Genomic DNA, 21170 nt, shown 5'->3' on the forward strand with positions numbered 1-21170 from the left:
CCCCTTTCCATGTTACCTTTTAAGTGTTCATTTTACACCAAATTTCAAGTAGGGCATCTAAAAGTATAAAGGTTTATGAGAATAAAGAGTAACTACAGAGTAGCTTAACAACCTATTAGCATTTCAAAGGGCAGGGATAAGGATGACAGCACTCTCAAGCTCAGAACCTAGATGACTGGCAGACATCACATAACATTTCAGAACCTATTTTCTGTTGAACTTCCCGAATACAACTATTTTTTCCTTCCTCCCTCCCTTCCTTTCCTTAAAAAAACACTTTGATGGTTCTTCATCGCCAGTAGAATAAAAATTAAGCTTCTTTCTCGGCTCAGCACTGGAGGCCTACTGTCCTGTTCCCCCTTCCTCTCTAGTCTCCTCCTACCTCTCCCAGGACAGTGTGAACTGGCAATGCTGAAGTGTTCATATGTGTCCACACCCCACATGTGGTCATAACTCCATGACGTTCCCACAGCCTAGGATGCCCTTCCCCACACTTTCTTAACTAGTTGAAATCTTAACTCTCAAGATGCAGCTTAAGAGGTCTTCAGGAAGCTTTCTTTAAACTCCTGGGTTGGATCAAATATCTCTTCTCTTGTGTTCCCCTCTACTGAAAACAGGACGGACCCCACTTATTTCTGAACCTACCATTTGGCCAAATGCTTGGCACCTTGTAAGTGCATTCTATATGGGCAGGGGCTTTGTTCACTGTTGTATCCATGTGCCCACGGCAGGACCTGGCCCACAGTAACTATGGGTTGAATGCTTGAATATGTAAAGAACTGAATGGATAAATGCTCACTGAATGGGACTTTTTCCTCCCTCTGTATTAAGAAACAGGACAACCAAAAGTTGCTGTCTACAGCTGAATTCAGACCCTCTCTTGGGGTTGTTATTCTTAGGTTTTAAGTATCTAAAGAACTAGGTTGGGCATTTCCTGTCCCCCATCCCACATGTTCATCTCAGTTTCCAGAGAGGCTATAACACTCTCCCAGAGGGTAGTACTTTCTGCTTGTCTCTTCAGTGGATGCGCAACTAATTTCTAAACACCAAGGCCACATCTGCCACCAGCAGGTGAAAAGGAGCTGGCTGTTTAGTGGTCCTGGAATCTGGGGGTCTAGATTCTAATTCAAAGTACATCTTTTTGGAGTCTAGCTGTAGCAATGAGATACTTTTTGAGGTTTTCATAAGCTGTTGGGAACAGGAAAGCTAAAGTTCCATTTATTATCCCCCTATTTTTTTAACCAATATCATTTTTCAATTTAAATAGGAATATTTCCTGTCTTGGGCAGAGAAAAATCTGTTGATTCACATGGACCTAAAGCATATGAATGGACATGCTTTAGGTCCATGTGAATCAATAGATTTTTTTTGATCTTTAAAATCTTAGGTCCATGTGAATCATGTTAGCAATGATTTACACTTTTAAGTTGTGGACAAACATGCCTTAAACAGAGCTTTGGAAAAAATACAGAGTTCATATTTTTGGGGTGGTATGAGGGAGAGCAAATCCTAAGTTCTTACAGACATTTATAATAGAATTTGCCTTTATTAGACAACATAAGTTAACGAGTTAATGGCAATAAAGGGATGTAAAACTGGAGTTAAAGCTGGAATGTGAGGTGGGTGAACAGAGATGACCAGGGAGGCTCACTTGTTCTTTGAGCTGATTCACTTTCTCTTGAAGAAGCCTTTTCACTAGTTTCAGTTTCTGTTCAACTTCTATCATTCGTTCCTCCATGACAGTTACCAGTTGTTCCTGGTTTCCCTGAAGGGAAGAAAAGTATATTATTTGAAAATCATGTCACACTGAAAACACTGGTTTATTTTCCCCACAAGATGCCTAGAGAAAGGACAGCAAATGTTTTGCCTTTGTAACAGGAAGGATGGATTTCTCATGAAATGAGTTTTGAGCCCTGCATGGATTGCGTATCAGAAAAGTAACCCTATCAGAGAAAGGATCAGATTGAAAAATCAAAAGAATCTTACCTGTGTTACCATCATCCCCCTGATATAAAGCAAAATTCTGAAAACCCGTAATTTAATACCTGTATCCATGTCCTCTAGTAAAATGGACATCCAAGGTAACTTAGAAGATAGTTATCAACCTCCCATCTGTGATCTGGGTCTCTGCAATGTTGTGGGCCTCTCAACAACAAAACAAGCACTGAATATATTCAGGGTTTCCTAACATATCCAATCAGCTTGCAATATGCATGTCTGTTTTTCCTTTGAAGTAGCTGACTGTGAGGGTGGTGTTTCTTTCTTCATAATAGCCTCTTCCTGCCAATTTTTCTAGTCATCTGTTTCCCACTTGTAAATGTGAAGCACACATCTGGATTGGAGGATGGGTTTACTATCAGAGCAGATTGAAAATGAAAAATCTCCTGTTCTCACACAATGGTGATGCGTTAAGGAGTAAATGGGTTTTGGCTAGGAGAGAGACCTAGAGAGATTAGAATGCAATTGACTTATTAGAATGCAACCCCTGTCCCTCTGCAGTCCGCCAAAATGTCCCCATGAGGAATTTCAGATTTCATAAAGGTGTTAACAGCTGATGGTAGTTAAGATATATTTTAAAAGACATTCAGAATGACCATACATGAGTCACAGGCTACCATCTGTTTAGATACTAAGTAGTAACACTTAATCATAAAAGAAACCCTAAATCATGTAGTAACTATCCTGAGGATAAAAACTATAATAGGCAAAGGTCTAATGGAGGAAGTAAGTTACAAAAAATTGGGCCTGGAGGACACCTAGCTTTTAAAAAGGCCTATATTAAAAAAAATAAATAAATAATAGCTTTTTAAAATTCAAACATAAATACAAAATGTTTGTCTATTTGCCCAACAACAAAGCAAAACAAAAAAGATAATTCAAAGAACATAGAGTTGGCAAAAGAGTGGAAAAACAGGAAAAACAAAGGCAGTCACATACTTAAAATTTATTTTATTGTTTCATCAAAAATTTCCTGTCAAAAAGATTTATACATCTTATACAAAACAATATAAATACCCCTGGTTTTCTTCAAATTCCATATATAAAAGTAGTACCTTTTGTTAAAAATAGTTACAACATATGGAATGAGAAAATATATAGACTACATCCTTTCAAGAATCTTAAGTCCACACTCTTTAAAGGGTATAAATAAAATGATTTGTAACAAGCTGATGTTTGTGAATTTGATTCACAAGATCTGTCATTTCTACATAAATAAATAAGAGACATAATACTGCAAAGGTTTAACAGTAAAAATAATAAAATAATTTAAAAGAGCACTTAATTCCAACATATTTTAGCTTATGTCTCTGTGTGTGGTGTGTGTGCATGGGTGGGTGTGTGCGTCTGTCTGCCATGGTAAGAAATGCCATCAATAGCAGCCCAGTTTTCACAGGTGCCCAATCCTGTAGGAATCTGCGTGCACTGCTTGCTGCTCCGGTAACAAGGCCTAGAGAAAGAAGGCAAGTGGTACACTTCACCCTCATGTCAGGATGAGCTTTTAGGGGGAGTCTAAATTCACACATCTACAATGCAAACAATTTTTAAAAGCACACACGTTAACACTACATAGGCAAGCAAACCAACACAAAATGCAGAAGAGATCAAATCACTCCACACACAGAAACGTGCAGATTTAACAATATTCTGTATTCTTAAAATTAGTGTCAGCTCAGCAGCGGGAAGTGGGAGAGCCTGCAGTAGCATTCTGGTGAGAGTAATAAGCAGTCCACCCTGTCATCTGGTTGGAGGATTTTTTTTTTTTCTTTCAAAAATCTTAGTTTTTGTCTAATCCTGAAGGAATTGGAGGAAAAGGATATTTTTTAACATTGGTGGGTGGGTTGGAAACAGCATACTTTGAAAATAGTGTGTAAGAACAATGAGTAGAATCTTGGCGGATCATTTGGTTAGAAGGTCCACTAAAAACTGAGATCAAAGTTTTGTAGTTCAATTATATACTGGAGAGTTAAAGCATCTAACACTCTACCATCACAATTTAAGAAGTTTAATATTGGGAAGCTGAAGAGGTATGTATAAAGCTTCCAAAAACAGATTTTAAAGCTTATAAGACAAAAACTTTCTAAAGTTTATTAGAAATACAGCATAGGTACGTATGTAGAGGGAAAAGTTTATTAGAACTGACAAGTGGTAGGAGTACTTCGTAATTAAGCATAGATGGATAGTAGAAGAAACAGAACTGTTCCTATGTAGAGTTCCAGGGCTAATATGACTTTGCAAAGCCACTCTGAGGGGATTCAAATAAGAGATGGGAAATTCCTTATCAAGCATTAACTGAGAGGCAAGGTATCTGAACACAAAAGTGCATGCAAACCAGAAAGGATTAGCGTAGAATTCCACAAAGAAGGACTTTCTATTTTATTCCTAGTTCTGAATAGGCAAGCCCCAAGAGTTAAACTTCTGAGAAAGGATGATGAATGAAGCACTAAAGAGAAATAACTCTGAATACTTGAAAACCTAAGTAATATAAGATTGGATGTGGTGGTGAGCTGGGATCATGCTAACGCAAACAATGAGAAGATTTTTATTTTCTTAAATAGTTTATGAACTATGTCAACTAGAAAGATGTCACTGACTATACTCTTTGTTGTGAAAGGTCATCACTTGTGATTTTCATGGGATGCAGCAGGCTGCATGGCTCTGGCACAGGAAAGCTCAGTGTACTTTGTTAGTAGCGCATATCCTAGCAACATTTAAATTTTGTAATATTTTTGGCATGGGATAGGAACATTAGGCCAATTGTGTGCTATGTTTAAGTGATCCATCCTGATACTTCATCTATTACAAATGGGCAAATCGTCTATTACAGAACACTAAATGACTCAGCTTAGAAGCTGAGAGCTCAAAAGTAGCACTGCAGTTCTATGGATTTGTCATACGGGTAAAATATAACTCTCTGAAAGATTTAGGATTGTGATTTTGTTTTGTTTTTTAAATTTAAGAGATGGAGTCTTGCTATGATGCCCAGGCTGGAGTGCAGTGGCTATTCACATGCATGATCATAGCTCACTGCAGCCTTGAACCTCTGGCCTCAAGCGATCTTCCCGTCTCAGCCTCCCAAGTAGCTGGGACTACAGGTGTGTGCCATCAGATTTAGGTTCTTTCTCTCCACCTTTGAACTGGTATAACTTTCAAATAAACAGGTAAAATTAACAGGTGATCTACTAGAGAAGAGAGAGCTTTCATACCTGTGGTGTGTTGGTTTCGGAGGTCCTGTTTTCAAGTTCCTCCTGCAGGTGCTGGTTTATTCTTTCTGCCTGCAGCAGCTGGTGTTGAAGCTGCAGAAACTGCTCCCTGGGCACCATCGGACAGGCTTGCTGCTGGAGCAGCTGCAAATCCCAAGCATGAGGGGATGGGCTAGGCGTCGCAGTGGACCTCAGGTGCTGCATCTGAAGGACAAGGGCAAAGCCCTGGTCAGCTGAGTCCCTTCAATCCCAGAGCTGCCCTTCATGGTGTCAGGCAGTGAGGAATGAAGACTATTACTTCATTAATAACCCCAGACCCACTGAAACTTGGAAACAGGACAGCATATGGGCCTGAGGAATATAGAAATGAGAAAAATAGCAGAGAATATGCTTAATAAGTAGCCTTTCTTAAAAGTTTTAGGCTTAAAAAGCCCTTCCAAACTCGAGTGATATTAAGGGCATGATGTACATAATACATCTGAATTTATTTCATTTTTTCTTATACTGGAATAATTACCTCCCCCCTTTTAAAAACTGGGGTTGGAGAAAGTGGTTATGCTTTAGGGTTTTACCACTTTACCATTCATAAAGATTCTTAAATGTTCAATGACTACATTTTTTCCAACCCCAAGTTAGCAATTTTTTTTGAAGAACCTCATCTTGCATCTAAAATGATTTTAACCTACCTTTAGTTTATCAATATGTAGTTACACCCTTAGATTAAACAGCACAAGACAGACAATTCTGGGGCATAGAGCAAATAATATCCTAGAACATCTGGGAACTGGAGAACATGGAATGGAAGTATTCAAGACAATGAGGAAATGAGGAAATGAGGAAATGTGTACCAACACGCCAGTCAAAGTGGGGGAGAGGAAAGGGAGGAGGATGCACGGCATTTTGGCCAGTGAGGTAGGCCACCTCACATCTATACACACGCAGAGCATGCAACAAACATCACCAAGACTAAACTCAAGAAGCTGCACCTCCAGGCTTGTGAGAAGGTGGAAAAGGACCTCTAAGACTCGGCTATAACTAAATGTTACCATGAAATGTCAGAGCCACTATCCATTTCCTTACCTCTAAATTTCTAGGTGGGGGTAGGGGCATTGCCCACTTTGAAATACCTCTAGTTGTAGATTCGGAAAAACACTTTATTTTCATGATAAAAATTATGGAGAATTATCCCATAATTTTAAATCAGTGGGATAATTTTCTTCATACATAATGCTTTAAATACTGAGGGAAAGTTTGATGTAAACAGACATATTATACCATTAAAACAAAATGAATACTGGCTCTTTCCTTAAGTACTTATTAACTGTTACAATCAACAGAAATAACATGAGCAAGGGGTTTAATGAGATGGCTCCATGCTATGAAAGTTCATTGAAAGAGAATGTTCTACCTTCACACACTATCTCAGGCAGAGAACTGCACCCTTCTCTGCTACTTCCAACCACTGAGTTCTAGGTACAGGTTAGCCACAGACAAAACAAAAAGAGAAAATTACAGGAGTTATAAAAAGAGAAAAGTATGAGTTATAAAAAGAGAAAGAACAGTACTAATTAGGTCTATTATATACATGAATAAGAGCATATGAAAGACACATTTTTCTGTATATAAATTCTCAGACATTAAAATGTTCTACAACTCTAATTCTGCAAGTGCATCTTCACTTACTGTATCCTATTTGTGCCCCTCCCAATATAATGATTTAGAAGATTCCAGGTCCAGGCCAGGCGCCGTGGCTCACGCCTGTAATCCCAATACTTTGGGAGGCCGAGGTGGGCGGATCACTTGGGGTCAGGAGTTCAAGACCAGCCTGGCCAACGTGGTGAAACCCCGTCTCTACTAAAAGTACAAAAATTACCCAGGCATGGTGGCACGCTGCCTTTGGTCCCAGCTACTCAGGAGGCTGAGGCAGGAGAATTGCTTGAATCTGGGAGGCAGAGATCGCAGTGAGCCAAGACCACACCAATACACTCCAGCCTGGGTGACAGAGTGAGACTTCATCTCAAAAAAAAAAAAAAAAAAAAATAGGTCGGGTATGGGTGGCTCATGCCTGTAATCCTAGCACTCTGGGAGGCCAGGCGGGTGGATCACGAGGCCAGGAGATCAAGACCATCCTGGCAACGTGGTGAAACACCATCTCTACTAAAAATACAACCGGGCATGGTGGTGGGCGCCTGTAATCCCAGCTACCTGGGAGGCCGAGGCAGAAGAATTGCTCGAATCCGGGAGGCAGAGGTTGCAGAGAGCTGAAATTGTGCCACTGCATTCCCACCTGGTGACAGAGCGAGACTCCGTTTAAAAAAAAATAAAAAGATTATTCCAGGTCCAGTACAGAATGGATCTGATGTTAAATCTCTTGCCACTTGGAGATGCAGAATGCAGTATAAACTATAAGCCATTTTGTTGTTTAAGTGTCTGAAATGTTAGCTATCATAGAGGTACACAATAGACTTGAGAACTGCTGATACAGTCTGTAACCCTTTTGTTGAGTGTTCAAAACAAATTTATTGAACCGCTCACATTGAAAAAGCCCTGAAGTAGGAGTCAAATTCTAGCCCTAATTTTTTTCTTTTCCTAGTCTAGTGATCTGTGATCTTTAATTACAGTGGGGGGATGTGTTATGTTAGAACCCTGACTGTTAAACTAGTATATAGAGATGAGAGACTACTTCCCCCAAGGGAGTGCACATATCAGATTAGAACCATGAAGACAGCTGTGCTCAAGCCCCCTGACTCCAGAGATTCTAATATAGAAACCTGTCCCTGCCCAGCCCACCACCCGTTGCCCCAATCAGGTAAGAATCCCTGCCAGAGTGAGAAGGAATGTACCTATCCCTCAGGTGAGCTGGGACACACTGTGCATCCCCCAAATTAACCTACTCTATAGATATCATACTATAAATAAAAATCCAATTTGTAGCGCTGGAGAGGGGGAATGGTTAATGCTTAATAGCTACAGCCAAGTGATGAACAGGTTTTGGAAGTAGTGGTAATGGTTGTAGGATGTGAATTTAATGAATGCCACTGAATTGTACATTTTTAAATGGTTAAAATGGCAAATTCTATGTTAGGTATATATTTATCACAGGTTAAAAATTAACATACTAAAAACCACTGAATTGTACACCTGAAATATGTGAACTACATAGTATGTGAATTATACCTCAATAACACTGTTTATTTTTATTTTTATTTTTTTGAGACGGAGTTTTGCTCTGTCACCCAGGCTGGAGTGCAGTGGTGTGATCTCAGCTCACAGCAACCTCCACCTCCTGGGTTCAAGTGATTCTTCTGCCTCAGCCTCCTGAGTAGCTGGGACTACAGGCACATGCCACGGCGCCCGGCCAATAACACTGTTTTTAAAAACTTCAATCTGGAGAAATATAGGAGAGATCAGGGAACTCCCAACACTTTGGGAGGCTGAGGTGGGAAGACTGCTTGAGCCCAAGAATTCAAGGCTGCAGTGAGCTGTGATCACAACACTGAACTCTAGCCTGGGTGACAGAATCTCAAAAAAAAAATCCAATTTGTATAAATCTATAGCGTTAATTTTTTTTTTTTTTTTGAGATGGAGCCTTGCTCTGGTGCCCAGGCTGGAGTACAGTGGCACGATCTTGGCTCACTGCAACCTCCGCCTCCCGGGTTCAAGAGATTCTCCTGCCTCAGCCTCCTGAGTAGCTGGGATTACAGGTGTACGCCACCATGCCCAGCTAATTTTTGTATTTTTAGTAGAGACGGGGTTTCACCATGTTGGCCACGCTGGTCTCGAACTCCTGACCTTGTGATCCACCTGCCTCAGCCTCCCAAAGTGCTGGGATTATAGGCGTGAGCCACTGCTCCCGGCCAATAATTCAGTTCCATTTCCTAATGAAAGTTGCATTAGAATAAATAGGTATGAGACATTCTTTTCAGTGTTCAAATAGAAAAATCCATGCTTTTTCCTTAGCTATTCGGCTCCAGCGTCAAGAACACTCAATTCTCCTCCTCTGTTAGCAAATATTTACTACCAGGTGGGAAAAAAACAAGGGGAAATTGCTTACGCTGGCTAATAATGTCAACGGGTGCTGGGTAAGAGGGGAGCAGGCGGGAGAAGAACTGGCCTCTTGGCAGAGCCTCTGGAAAGACTCTCACAGTGACTAAGTACACACTGCTACTTTTCAATTTGATACTAGACATATGGGCTTAGTTTTAGACATCTTATTCCTCAGAGTATATAATTATATTTCATCAGAAAAGCATGTCTACATCTAAGTACAGCCCACAGCTCAAAGTTTTGAATGCATTCATTATATTGCTGTTAAAAAAAAGAAAAAATGGTTTAGATTTCACTAAAACTTTCATGAATTTCCCCTTTAGTTGAGAAATCAGAGAACACAAAATTGACAAACTTCACTGGTGATTTAATGTTAGTGCTATATGTTTGCCCATATTTCACATTAAAAATCAGTGCTTGGTGCTTGGTTTTTAAAAGCTTTAAAACCCTTTAGTTGAGAAATCAGAGAACACAAAATTGACAAACTTCACTGGTGATTTAATGTTAGTGCTATATGTTTGCCCATATTTCACATTAAAAATCAATGCTTCGTGCTTGGTTTTTAAAAGCTACCTTTGCATGTGGCCAGCTTCATAAAAGAAAATACTTAAATAGTTCCATTTCTTCTTTTTCTTCTTTTTTTTTTTTTTTTTTTTTTTTTTGAGATAGAGTCCGGCTTTGTTGCCCAGGCTGGAGTGCAATGATGTGATCTCGGCTCACTGCAACCTCCGCCTCCTGGGTTCAAGCAGTTCTCCTGCCTCAGCCTCCCCAGTAGCTAGGATCACAGGTGCCCACCACCACGCCCAGCTAATTTTTTTGTATTTTTAGTAGAGACGGGGGTTTCACTATGTTGGCCAGGCTGGTCTCGAACTCCTGACCTCAGGTGATCCACCTGCCTCAGCCTCCCAAAGTGCTGGGATTACAGGGGTGAGCCACTGCGCCCGGCCCCATTTCTTCTTATAATTCTGGCTTAAAAATATGTGTATACGTAGTACTTTTTAAGAGCACAAAAAGATAATTTCTACAGGTTCTTCTCTGCCTTACGTAAGTCTTATAGTTCACTAAATGTTAGATTGACTAATTTCATTTACCCAAGGTATATCAATGAAATCCTTAAGAAGGATGTATACATAAGTTTGTTATATCCTATAATTAAACTCGGTATTCAGAAAGCAATCTAGAAGACTGGAACTCAAAGTCCAAGCTGACAAGCTAGTTTTATAAATCCATTTTTTTTCTTTTTCTTTCTTTTTGAGACAGGGTCTCTCACTGTTGCCCAGGCTGGAGTGCAGTGGTGTGATCTCAGCTCATTGCTACCTCCAACTCCTGTGCTTAAACAATCCTCCTGTCTCAGCCTCTCAAGTAGCTGGGACTACAGGTATGTGCCACCACACCTGGCTAATTTTTGTATTTGTTTTTGTAGAGACAGGGTTTCGCCATGTTGCCCAGGCTGGTCTTGAACTTCTGGACTCAAGGCATTTGACTGCCTCAGCCTCCCAAAGTGCTGGGATTACAGGTGTAAGCCACCATGTCCGGCCACAAATACATTTTCATAGTTATCAGAGGTAACCTCTCACAAGGCAGTCCTGAGTTCTAAATGTAATAATGAAGAATAGCAGCACTTGAAATTAAAACTTCCAACTGTTAATGCTCTAAAATTTCCCGCATGGATTTCCCAACTGAAGAGGGTGCTAGAGACCAGTCATGTCTATAAAATGCTGCAATATAGGAGGGATCAGTGAACTGGTATAAACACCGTGATGGCAAGAGTGCTCAGGGCCCCTTGGCTAATCAGAGAGTCCCTGCCCCCCGAATTTGCAGAGGTACAGGTCTTTGCATTTTAGGTCATCATTATTACTTACTCTGAAAAGCAGTATGGCTTCCTATGGCAGTATAATTAAGCAAAGTTGTCTGTTAAACTTGGTAAGGCAGACCAAAGAATTCAACTTGGCAGTGTACTTAGATTTTCACAATGGGAATTCAATGCCATGTCTAGTCTCTCCCAACAAATAGCTCATTCATGGATTAAAATATTCTTCATAGCTAAGGCCATCTGCTGAGAAACTTACCTCCATGAGCTGCTCATCCAGTTTTACTTGTTTCTTTTTCAGGCCTTCATTTTCCAAATGAATTGTTTCTAATTCTTGTTCAAGGGAATTCATCTGACTGACCTGTTTAAAAAAACAAAATATTCCCTTTAAACAAAAACAAAAACACTTGAGTTGCTCTACGTTATTTTGACAAATCTGTGCTTGTCAGAAATCTCAACTCTTGGAAGAAAGCCAAGTTAATTCAGTGACAAACAAATAATACAATTCAGTGTATTGCTTACATTTAAGTAATCTAATCACCTGTCCTCAGAATAGACTCCTTAAGGCAGCTGGCTTTTAAACTTGGATGCCACCCACTGCAAGAAATACATTTTATCTTACAACACAGTACACACACCCACACACATGTACAGTACATATCACTGAAATATCCTTACCATGGACCATGTACTCTGATATTTTGTAGTATATTAATAAAAAATGCTGGTTTCCATTAAATTGATTTCATAATCCTCTACTATGGATCTGCAGCAGGAAAAATACTGTCTTAATGCAAACTTGAAGGCTTAAAATTGAGAGTACATAAAACCTGATTTATATAACTTTTCAATTTTAAAGATTTCATGAGTACTTTTTTTTTTTTGCGACAGAGTCTCACTCTGTCACCCAGGCTGGAGTGCAGTGGCACAATCTCAGCTCACTGTAACCTCCACTTCCTGGGTTCAAGCGATTCACCTGCCTCAGCCTCCCGAATAGCTGGGACTACAAGTGTGCACCACTGCACCCAGCTAACTTTTGTATTTTATTTATTTTTTTTAGAGATGGGGTTTCACTATGTTGATGAGGCTGGTCTCGAACTCCTGACCTCGTGATCTGCCCACCTCGGCCTCCCAAAGTGCTGGGATTACAGGCATGAGCCACCGCATCCAGCCTCCCTTTTATAACTCTTTACTACAGGAAGAACCTAGTGAGCTAGAGGACACTGAGTCAGAATATTGCTCAGTAAAAGACATACAACACTATCTTAGAAAGCTGATTTTGCTTCTATTAAAAAGAGCTGAGGAGAACAGCAAGAATTGTGAAACAGAAGTGTAGTCTTCCAGGCCATTTTAAAATTCAATATTAATTAAAAGCCTATCACAGACTTTTTCCCCCCCTAATGAGCAGCTAAATGAAACCCATTTTCTTTCTGCAAAGTTTACTTGAATGTACCTGAAATTAAATGGCATTTCAGCTTTAGAGCACAACCAGGCCTTCTTACTGCAAATGGTCATGGTAACTTTCACAAAAAACAAAAATTTTAGGAATATTTTATAATGAAATATTTTTCTCAGATTTCTAAACACGCCATATTTTTTATAAAGAGGTAATAGTGAAAACTGAGTTTCAGTTTAGAAAAAGAAAAGTAACAACTCTGGAAGTCTGGTCCAGAACGCTAACTTCATGGGACAAATTACAGAAAGCAAACTGATTGGCACTGCAGAGGTGTGACCAGGGGGTAGCCAGCCTCCAAGAGGCCTCAAAGAGCCCCACCTCTGGGTATTCACACCCTTATACAGTCGTCTCCCACACTATACTAGGGTTAGTCTGCGTGACAAATACAATGCAGCAGAAATGTTGGTATGTCACTCGCAGGATTAGATCATAGAGGGACCACAGCTTCTGTCTTGGTCTTTCGGTTTCAGTGTCTGTTTCATCACTCCTTCTGGGGGAAGCTAGATGCTACACCCTGAGAAAAGGCCCAGGTAGTGAAGAGCTGAGGTCTTAGGCAAGCAGCCAGCAAGGAACAGCAGCCTCTTGCTAACAGTTGTATGAATGAGCTTGGAAAGTAGATCCTCTAGCCCCAGTGAAGCCTTCGGGTAACTGCAGGCCTGGCCAACATGTAGACTGCATCCTCATGAGAGCCCTGAGTTGGACCACCCAGCTAAGCTGCTTCTGAATTACTGACTTGTAGATAAGACAAGAAATGTTGTTTTAATTTGTTACATAGCAATAAAAAAATACAGCTCATATTAAGATGTTTCTAATATTCGGGTGATAAATATTTTGCCAACTTATAAAGGCTTCTAATACTAATAAAGATGATTAACTGCCTTCTTTAAGAAAGCTTACATTGTGTGTGTGTTTTTTTTTTTTTTTTTGAGACAGAGTCTTGCTCTGTCACCCAGGCTGGAGTACACTGGTGTGATCTTGGCTCACTGCAACCTCCGCCTCCTGGGTTCCAGCAATTCTCCTGCCTCAGCCTCCCGAGTAGCTGGGACTACAGGCATGTGCCACCACGCCTGGCTAATTTTTGTGTTTTTTAGTAGAGACAGAGTTTTACCATATTGGCCAGGCTGGTCTCAAACTCCTGACCTAGTGATCCGCCTGCATCGGCCTCCCAAAGTGCTGGGATTACAGGCATGAGCCACCACACCCGGGCCAAATTGTTATTTTTTCAACCATTATTCAATCAAAAAGAACCATGATGCTATTTTGACAAGTTAACAGCATAAAGAGATACATGCCAAAATATGCCATCATAATCATTTCCTTAGAAGTACACCTGAGAAGAAACACACTTAAGAACACATTATAGTGAGAACATAGATGCACGCCATATATTTTCAAAAACTCACCTTGCTGTTAGTAGGAGATTCTTTCTGAAACTGATCACACTCTCTCTTTAAGCTCAATTTTTCCTGCTCTGTGGGTTTCATGGTACCTGATGGGTTTAGATGTTTTTGGTGCTTGGGAAGAAGATTGGATTCCAGTTGACGGACCTAACAAGAACAAATGTAAGAGGAAGAAATGCTAATTCAATCACCCAGCCAGCAAAAATAACAAACATAGGGAAAGTTTTAATTCAGTACTTGGGTCCTGTTTAACTTCCTTTTTCAGTCAAGCCTGTAAATACTTGAAGCTAGCTTTTCTGGATTTCAAAAGACCCTTTCTAGGTGAGTCTGGTTGGGTCTGCAAACCCAACACTGTAGGAACAAGACTGGGAAGAGGAGACTTCTGGGTCTACTAACTCTCCAGGAGTCAACAGTGTATGTGATGTGGCTGCCAGGAAAACAGGCACAGCAGTCCCAGGCCCTTTTTTTCTGACATGAACACTACTTTTAGGAGAGAATGGGCTGACAGTCCCATCTGCTCTTATTGGACTGTTCACATCTAAAACAGTTCTATGAGGACATGAATGATGTCTGTCTTGCTCACCACTGCAGCATCAGTGATAGCAGTTTCTGGCATGGAGTTAGGTGTTCTAACTAAATATCTGCGACTCTTCAGAGTTCCTCCTCAAAAGAGGTGTTAAGCATAGGTTAAATATCATTGGGAGACTATGCAGCAGAGGTAAGGAATTCAAGCACCAAGTTGGTGGTTGGAAAAGACCTTAAACCTTGAAATGCTGTCTTTTAAAGGAGGCACCTTTTTCTCTCATGAGGAGTTATTTAGACCTGCAAGACCTGAGTCTAGTTTTACCATTTTTGTACTACCAGTCTTGCTGGCCGGCCAATTTGAAGAATATATGGTTCACATAATTTCCATGAGTCTATATTTTGGATATGAAGATTAAAGTCACGAATATATTTTAATATAAAACTGCTTATAAAAAATATTTTATAAACATCAGGATAAAATTATATGTGAGTAAATGATAAATTATACATTCTTAAAATAAGTCTGCTATAGCAGGATACTCAAATCCATACCTTAGAACCATTCCAATCATATCCAACATTCATTTTCCTATCAAACTAGTCATTTTCAAACATATGCCATGAGGTGCAACTTCTCAAGTTACCTTCTCCCGGGAGTGCGTGAGTTCGGCTTTGGTGTTCTGTACCATGGTCTGGAGCCTCTCGTTCTCTTGCCAAAGCAGCTGCTGTTCCTCATTCATCAGATGATCCAACTTGTCCCAGGACAGCCCTTTCTGCTGGTTATGGAGCCCTGATGGATGAGTAGCTATTTCTGGGGCCCAGCTCTTAAGAGAATTGTAGAGTGTAAGCCTTAAAAACAAGCTATTGGGTAATTGCTGTTTTGAGACAGGTGTCATATTTACCCAATGATAATGACTCCTAGTAAGTACCTTTCAATTGTTCCCTCAGTCTTCTAATGAAAGTATGTGTATGTACATACAAATATGAATAAAACAATATTCTTGAAGTTTGATTTAAACAAAAAGGTTTGGAGAGTTCTGTTTAAAATGGTCTTTGACGAAACAGCCATGTCATGTCCAATAGTGAATATGACCGTAGGGCAAGGCCCAGTTCCATAAAGGACCCAATTGCATTGAGACTGGTGGCTTAAAAGTTGCTTCATTCTTATGAAGTTATCTTTAAGCCCAGAAGATATTCATTTGATTCACAGAGGACATAAAGAGAAAGCCGAAATGCACTGCCAACTCGAAAGCTTTCACAGGCTAAACTCTACTTTCATTTTCACATATGCAATCACATCCTTTTTTTAGAATCCAAAGCACATATTGTCCATGTAATTAACATCTGAATTCAGAAATGTGCTTTCAGCTACCAAAGTGATTTTTTGGATCTTGAAAATGATTTAAAAAATAAAAAATAACCCAAATAGATAAGCCTCTTGCCTTTTAAACCAAACATGGAAAAAAAAAAAAAGTACACTCTCATTTTCAGAAAAAGTCAATCCAGAAGTAATTTTAAAAATGGAAACTTTTTGTGTGTGTGTGTGAGACACTCTCACTCTGTCACCCAGGCTGGAGTGCAGTGGCACGATCTCAGCTCACTGCAACCTCCACCTCCTGGGCTCAAGCAATTCTTATGCCTCAGCCTTCCAAGTAGCTGGGATTACGGGCGCGTGTACTACCACATCTGGCTTTTTTTTTTTGAGACAAAGTCTAGCTCTGTCACCCAGGCTGGAGGGCAGTGGCACGATCTCGGCTCACTGCAACCTACACCTCCCGGGTTCAAGTGATTCTCCTGCCTTAGCCTCCCGAGTAGCTGGGATTACAGGCACTTGCCACCATGCCCAGCTAATTTTTTTATTTTTAGTAGAGATGCGGTTTCAGCGTGTTGGGCAGGCTGGTCTTGATGTCCTGACCTCGTGATCCGCCCGCCTAGGCCTCCCAAAGTGCTGGGATTACAAGCGTGAGCCACCATGCCCGGCCATTTTTGTATTTGTAGTAAAGACAGGGTTTCGCCATGTTGGCCAGGCTGGTCTTGAACTCCTGGCTTCAAGTGGTCTGCCTGCCTCGGCCTCCCAAAGCGCTGGGATTACAGGCATGAGCCACCACACCCAGCCCAAAACAACTATCTTATTTGTTTTATAAAAAGTTTCACCAAGAGATAAAATAACTGAATGTGTCTACTTTTATTGTAGGACAAAATCTTGACATCTGCCCCAAAATGACATCTATAACATTGTTCTTAATTTATTTGCACACAGATTAGGCAGCATTGTGACTTATTAAAATGAGACACTTTCTACCACACCACCATAATGTGTCAGCCAGCTAACACTTTAATCAGCTCTTCCTGGACTTTCTGGGGCCATAGCAACCTATTTGTAGCAATGAATTATCTCCTGAAATTCAATACTATTGTTTTATGCCTTTTTAGCAGAAGCTGTACTTTTTTGCAAGTCTGTGTATAAGTTCCCAGATTAATTTCTTGCAATGTTTTTCTACATTTGATTTTTTTTTAAGGTCACACAAATACTTTTATCTACCATTTAAGAAAATGTTTTGTTATTACAAAACTCAACTCAGCCATGGTCTTCTGACTTGCTCAATACAAAAAAAAAAAGACCTGTTTTATATCACTATGGTTTCATTCATATGAAGTTTAGAAAAAAGCAACCCTAAACTACAGTGGCAGAGGGTACAAAAGTGGTTCCCTTGGGGTTACCAACTGGAGGGAACAAGAGAGAGCCTGCTGGGTGCTGGAAATGTTCTACACTTTTATCTAAGTGATGGTTATACAAACACAGATACATAAAATATGCATATTTATATATACACGCATATACACATAAAAATAACCAAGTTGTGGTCTTAAGATTTGTGTACTTTACTGTAAATAACTTATACCTAAATAAAAAAAGAACAAATCACCTTGCCACCAGCGTTCTGAAGTTGCTTATGCAAAGACATCACTTCTTGTTTTAAAGCCTCCTTTTCCTGCTGAGTCACTCGTAGGTCAGATTTCATCCGGGACATTTGTAGGTTTACATTCTGCAGGGTGTCTTCTAAATTCTGAACCTGTATTGTGAGAACGATCTTTTACTGTTACACAAACTCTTGTGGTCTCACCTCTAGCATGTTCAGGAATGAATAAGGACAAAAGAACTTTCAAGTTCGTTTGTTTCTCTTTACTAAATCCAGCTTTCTTGTCAGTAGCTCAGTGGAAACCCAGGACAGTATGTGTATTTACAGGATGTTAAATTATATTTAGGACAATGATGAACTATGTCTGGAGCAAGGTATTGCTGATAGTCATCTGGTAGATCACTAAATGGTATCTTACAGAATCAACGGGTGCCAACTGGCATCACAAAAGATCGTTTCACTGAATTTTGTAGAAATTATGTTTTAGCCTATGATGTTGGACTGTAAAGGACCCTCTTAGTTGCAAATAAAAATATATACTTGTAGAATCCTATTCTAGGCTAGGCATGGTGGCCCACACCAGGAATCCCAGCACTTTAGGAGGCCAAGGCAGGAGGATCGCTTGAGCCCACGAGTTTGAAACTAGTCTAGGCAAGATGGCAAGACCCCCTATCTCTACTAAAAATCAAAAGCTGAGTGTGGTGGCGTGTGCCTGTAGTCCCAGCTACCTGGAAGGCTGAGGTGGGAGAATCCTTTGAGCCCAGGAGTTTGAGGTGGCAGCAAGTGGTGATCCAGCCTGGGATACAAAGAGACCTCACCTTTTTTTTTTTTTTTTTTTTTCTGGAGACAGAGTCTCGCTCTGTTGCCCAGGCTAGAGTGCAGTGGCACGATCTCGGCTCACTGCAACCTCCGCCTCCTGGGTTCATGCCATTCTCCTGCCTCAGCCTCTCCAGTAGCTGGGACTACAAGCACTTGCCACCACGCTCGGCTAATTTTTTGTATTTTTAGTAGAGATGGGGTTTCACTGTGTTAGCCAGGATGGTCTTGATCTCTTGACTCTGTGAGCCGCCTGCCTCAGCCTCCCAAAGTGCTGGGATTACAGACGTGAGCTACCATGCCCGGCTGAGACCTCACCTGTTAAAGAAGAATCCTATTTTATGCTAATATTGCATATAAATTCCAATTTTAAAAATTTAAATTCATAAAAGGAATTTTGATACAGATCTTTAAAATAGGGCATAAACTGCCTTAGAAGTCCTATTTATAAATTAGGAATAAGCAGTCATTTTTATGCACTATTCTCAAGCCTTCATAATTAATAAACTTTGAGGGAAATATCATTTAAATTATTTTGCCACAATATATTTGAAATATTATTTAAATCATTTTGTCATACTATATTTACTTTTTTTTTTTGAGATGGAGTCTAGCTCTGTCATCCAGGCTGAAGTGTACTAGTGTGATGTTGGCTCACTGCATCCTCCGCCTCCTCGCCTCCTAGGTTCAAACAATTCTCCTGCCTCAGCTTTTGGCACCTGCCACCACACCCGGCTTTTTTTTTTTTTAATTTTTAGTAGAGATGAGGTTTCACCATGTTGGCCAGGCTGATCTCGAACTCCTGACCTCAAGTGATCTGCCCATCTCGGCCTCCCAAAGTGCTGGTGAGCCACCACGCCCAGCCTTGCCACACTATAAACACACATCAAACATTGGTCAAATTGAATCATTTGGAACCCTCTTACGCTACTTCTACCCGGAACATTCTTTTTACTGGGATTTCTGTTGGAAGATCTAGGAGAATACTAACTCTGAAGATGAAACAAGAATTGTCCATGTACCTTTTCCTGAGAAGCCACCAGCTGTGACTTTAAGCTCGCACTCTGATGTTCCCAGGATTTCTGTTCCTGCTTCATCGTCGCAATTCTGTGCTCTAAAAGACTTGATTTTGCCAACTGTTTCAGGAAGGGAAAAAGAGGTAAGAGGGCATTTTTGCAAACATAGCTAGCCTTAATTTATATGCCTGCACTTACATTGTCAAGAACAAGTACCATCTATTTATGTAGGGGAGCAGGGCAAGGTCAAAGGAAATGGTCTCCCTGGCTCCAAATCAAGACAAACCAATGACTGTTTTATGCGTCTAATTTTGAGGAGTTGCTTCTTTTTGGAAATTTCCTATTTTTCTTTTCTATTGCCTCATGTTTTAAGGGTGGAAGATGGTAAGCTGGAAGGCCATTAAAAATCTCAAGAGCATACCATAGGAAGAAAACACAGAATATCTATTAAGGCAAGTGGGGAAAAAAGGTGGTGTTTTTGGATTTGCTAAAGAAGATAAAATAGAAAAAAAGTGTTTATCTATGAAATTGATCTCAGATTATTAAACACATAATTTATATTATAACAAAATAGAGGCAGAAAGTAGCACTGTGATATGATAATGAGAAAAATTTTATATTATCGAGTTTAATAATATAATTAGTAAACAACTAATTTAGACTTCATCAGGAAGTCTAGAGTCACAATGTCAAAGAAATGCTGCTCCAGGACACTCTGGAACAACAGACTACCACAGGAGGCCCCTGTGCCACTGTCCACAGAGAAAGGTTCATTATGGTGTGTATTGTATATGATGATGGTAAAGTCTTATTACTTCTTCTACCTTATCGACACAGCTATTTAATTCCTCACTCAGAGCTTCCTTTTCTTTCAGCAGTTTTTCGTTGTAGCTTAGAACGCTAGAGATTTTTTGCTGGAAGTCAGAGAGATCGGGACATCTGTGCAGCTGTAAGAGATAAACAAATGAGCCCTCCCATCACATCTCATGGCTGTAAGTACAAAGGGGTATTTCTAAATAGGGCATTTTCACAGCTGCTGCTATTTGCCTATCTGTAGATATTTCAGAGGACATAAACTCTAGCAGAGACTATAATAAACTTCGAGGATTCCCTTCTGGCTTCTCTCTGTTCCCCAGTTGACTGTTGAAATGTCTGCTTAGGTAGATTCAACCAGGCAGACATTGTTAACTAATGATCCTAGCTCTCCATTTTACCTTCAGGGTAAAATAACATACTGCCATTCTATCATCAATTTAACACATGTAGCATATTACATTTTCCTCATACTTTTAACTAGAAAAATGTTTTTCAAAAAATCAGTCAAGACTATAGAATTGGGCTGTGGGGGTGGCTCACACCTGTAATCCCAGCACTTTGGGAAGCCAAGGTGGGGAGGATCACTTGACCTCAGGAGTTTGAGGTCAGCCTGGTGAACATGGTGAAACCCTGTATCTATTAAAAATAATTAGCCAGGCGTGGTGGTGCATGCCTGTAATCCTGGCTACTCAGGAGGCTGAGGCAGGAGAATTGCTTGAACCTGGGAGGCGGAGGCTGCAGTGAGCCGAGATGACTGCACTCTAGGCTGGGCGACAGAGACTCTGTCTCCAAAACAAAACAAAAAAACCCCTAGAATTGGCATGAACCACATACAAGTAACAATCCAAAGGCAAGTTTAAAGATAAAACCGTGTTTTCAGCTTGTTCCCTGTACTCCTCCTTTCAGAAGGTGCCTACGCTGACTGGCCAGTAAAATGTTGTTGGTGTGAACATATACTGGCTTTTCCTCTCCACTTCATGAAATCAAGACAAACCAAATACTGTTTTTATTCCTTTACAACATCAGTGCTGGTACTAGTCTCATTTTGGGCTGGATAATTCTTCTTCAGGAGTTGGGGGTCGCGGGGCATTCTGGACACTGTAGGATGCTTCACAGCGTCTCTGGCTTTACTCAAAAGATGCCAGTAACCCCCCACCTTCCA

The 21170-nt window shown here is 40.4% G+C and overlaps 1 protein-coding gene across 9 annotated transcripts in view; it reads right to left on the reverse strand.

Moving 5' to 3' along the window:
• Positions 1-21170, reverse strand: part of NIN (ninein) — a 110600-nt gene that overhangs the window by 4492 nt on the left and 84938 nt on the right. For 5 of the 9 annotated variants that reach the window (XM_054447653.2, XM_063651219.1, XM_054447654.2 and 2 more), the window contains 8 exons: positions 20017-20139; positions 19199-19312; positions 17367-17513; positions 15084-15263; positions 13918-14061; positions 11318-11419; positions 5205-5405; positions 1652-1765 (listed from right to left, as the gene is read on the reverse strand). In XM_054447653.2, coding sequence (XP_054303628.2) covers positions 1652-1765; positions 5205-5405; positions 11318-11419; positions 13918-14061; positions 15084-15263; positions 17367-17513; positions 19199-19312; positions 20017-20139 — 1125 coding nt within the window. Of the gene's footprint in view, positions 1-1526; positions 1766-2936; positions 3449-5204; positions 5406-6609; positions 6671-11317; positions 11420-13917; positions 14062-15083; positions 15264-17366; positions 17514-19198; positions 19313-20016; positions 20140-21170 lie in introns of those variants that run through there. The other 4 variants (XM_054447659.2, XM_054447656.2, XM_054447657.2 and 1 more) reach the window with 4 other exon arrangements.

The sequence above is a fragment of the Pongo pygmaeus genome, chromosome 15, assembly GCF_028885625.2.
Source record: "Pongo pygmaeus isolate AG05252 chromosome 15, NHGRI_mPonPyg2-v2.0_pri, whole genome shotgun sequence".
Taxonomy (NCBI): domain Eukaryota; kingdom Metazoa; phylum Chordata; class Mammalia; order Primates; family Hominidae; genus Pongo; species Pongo pygmaeus.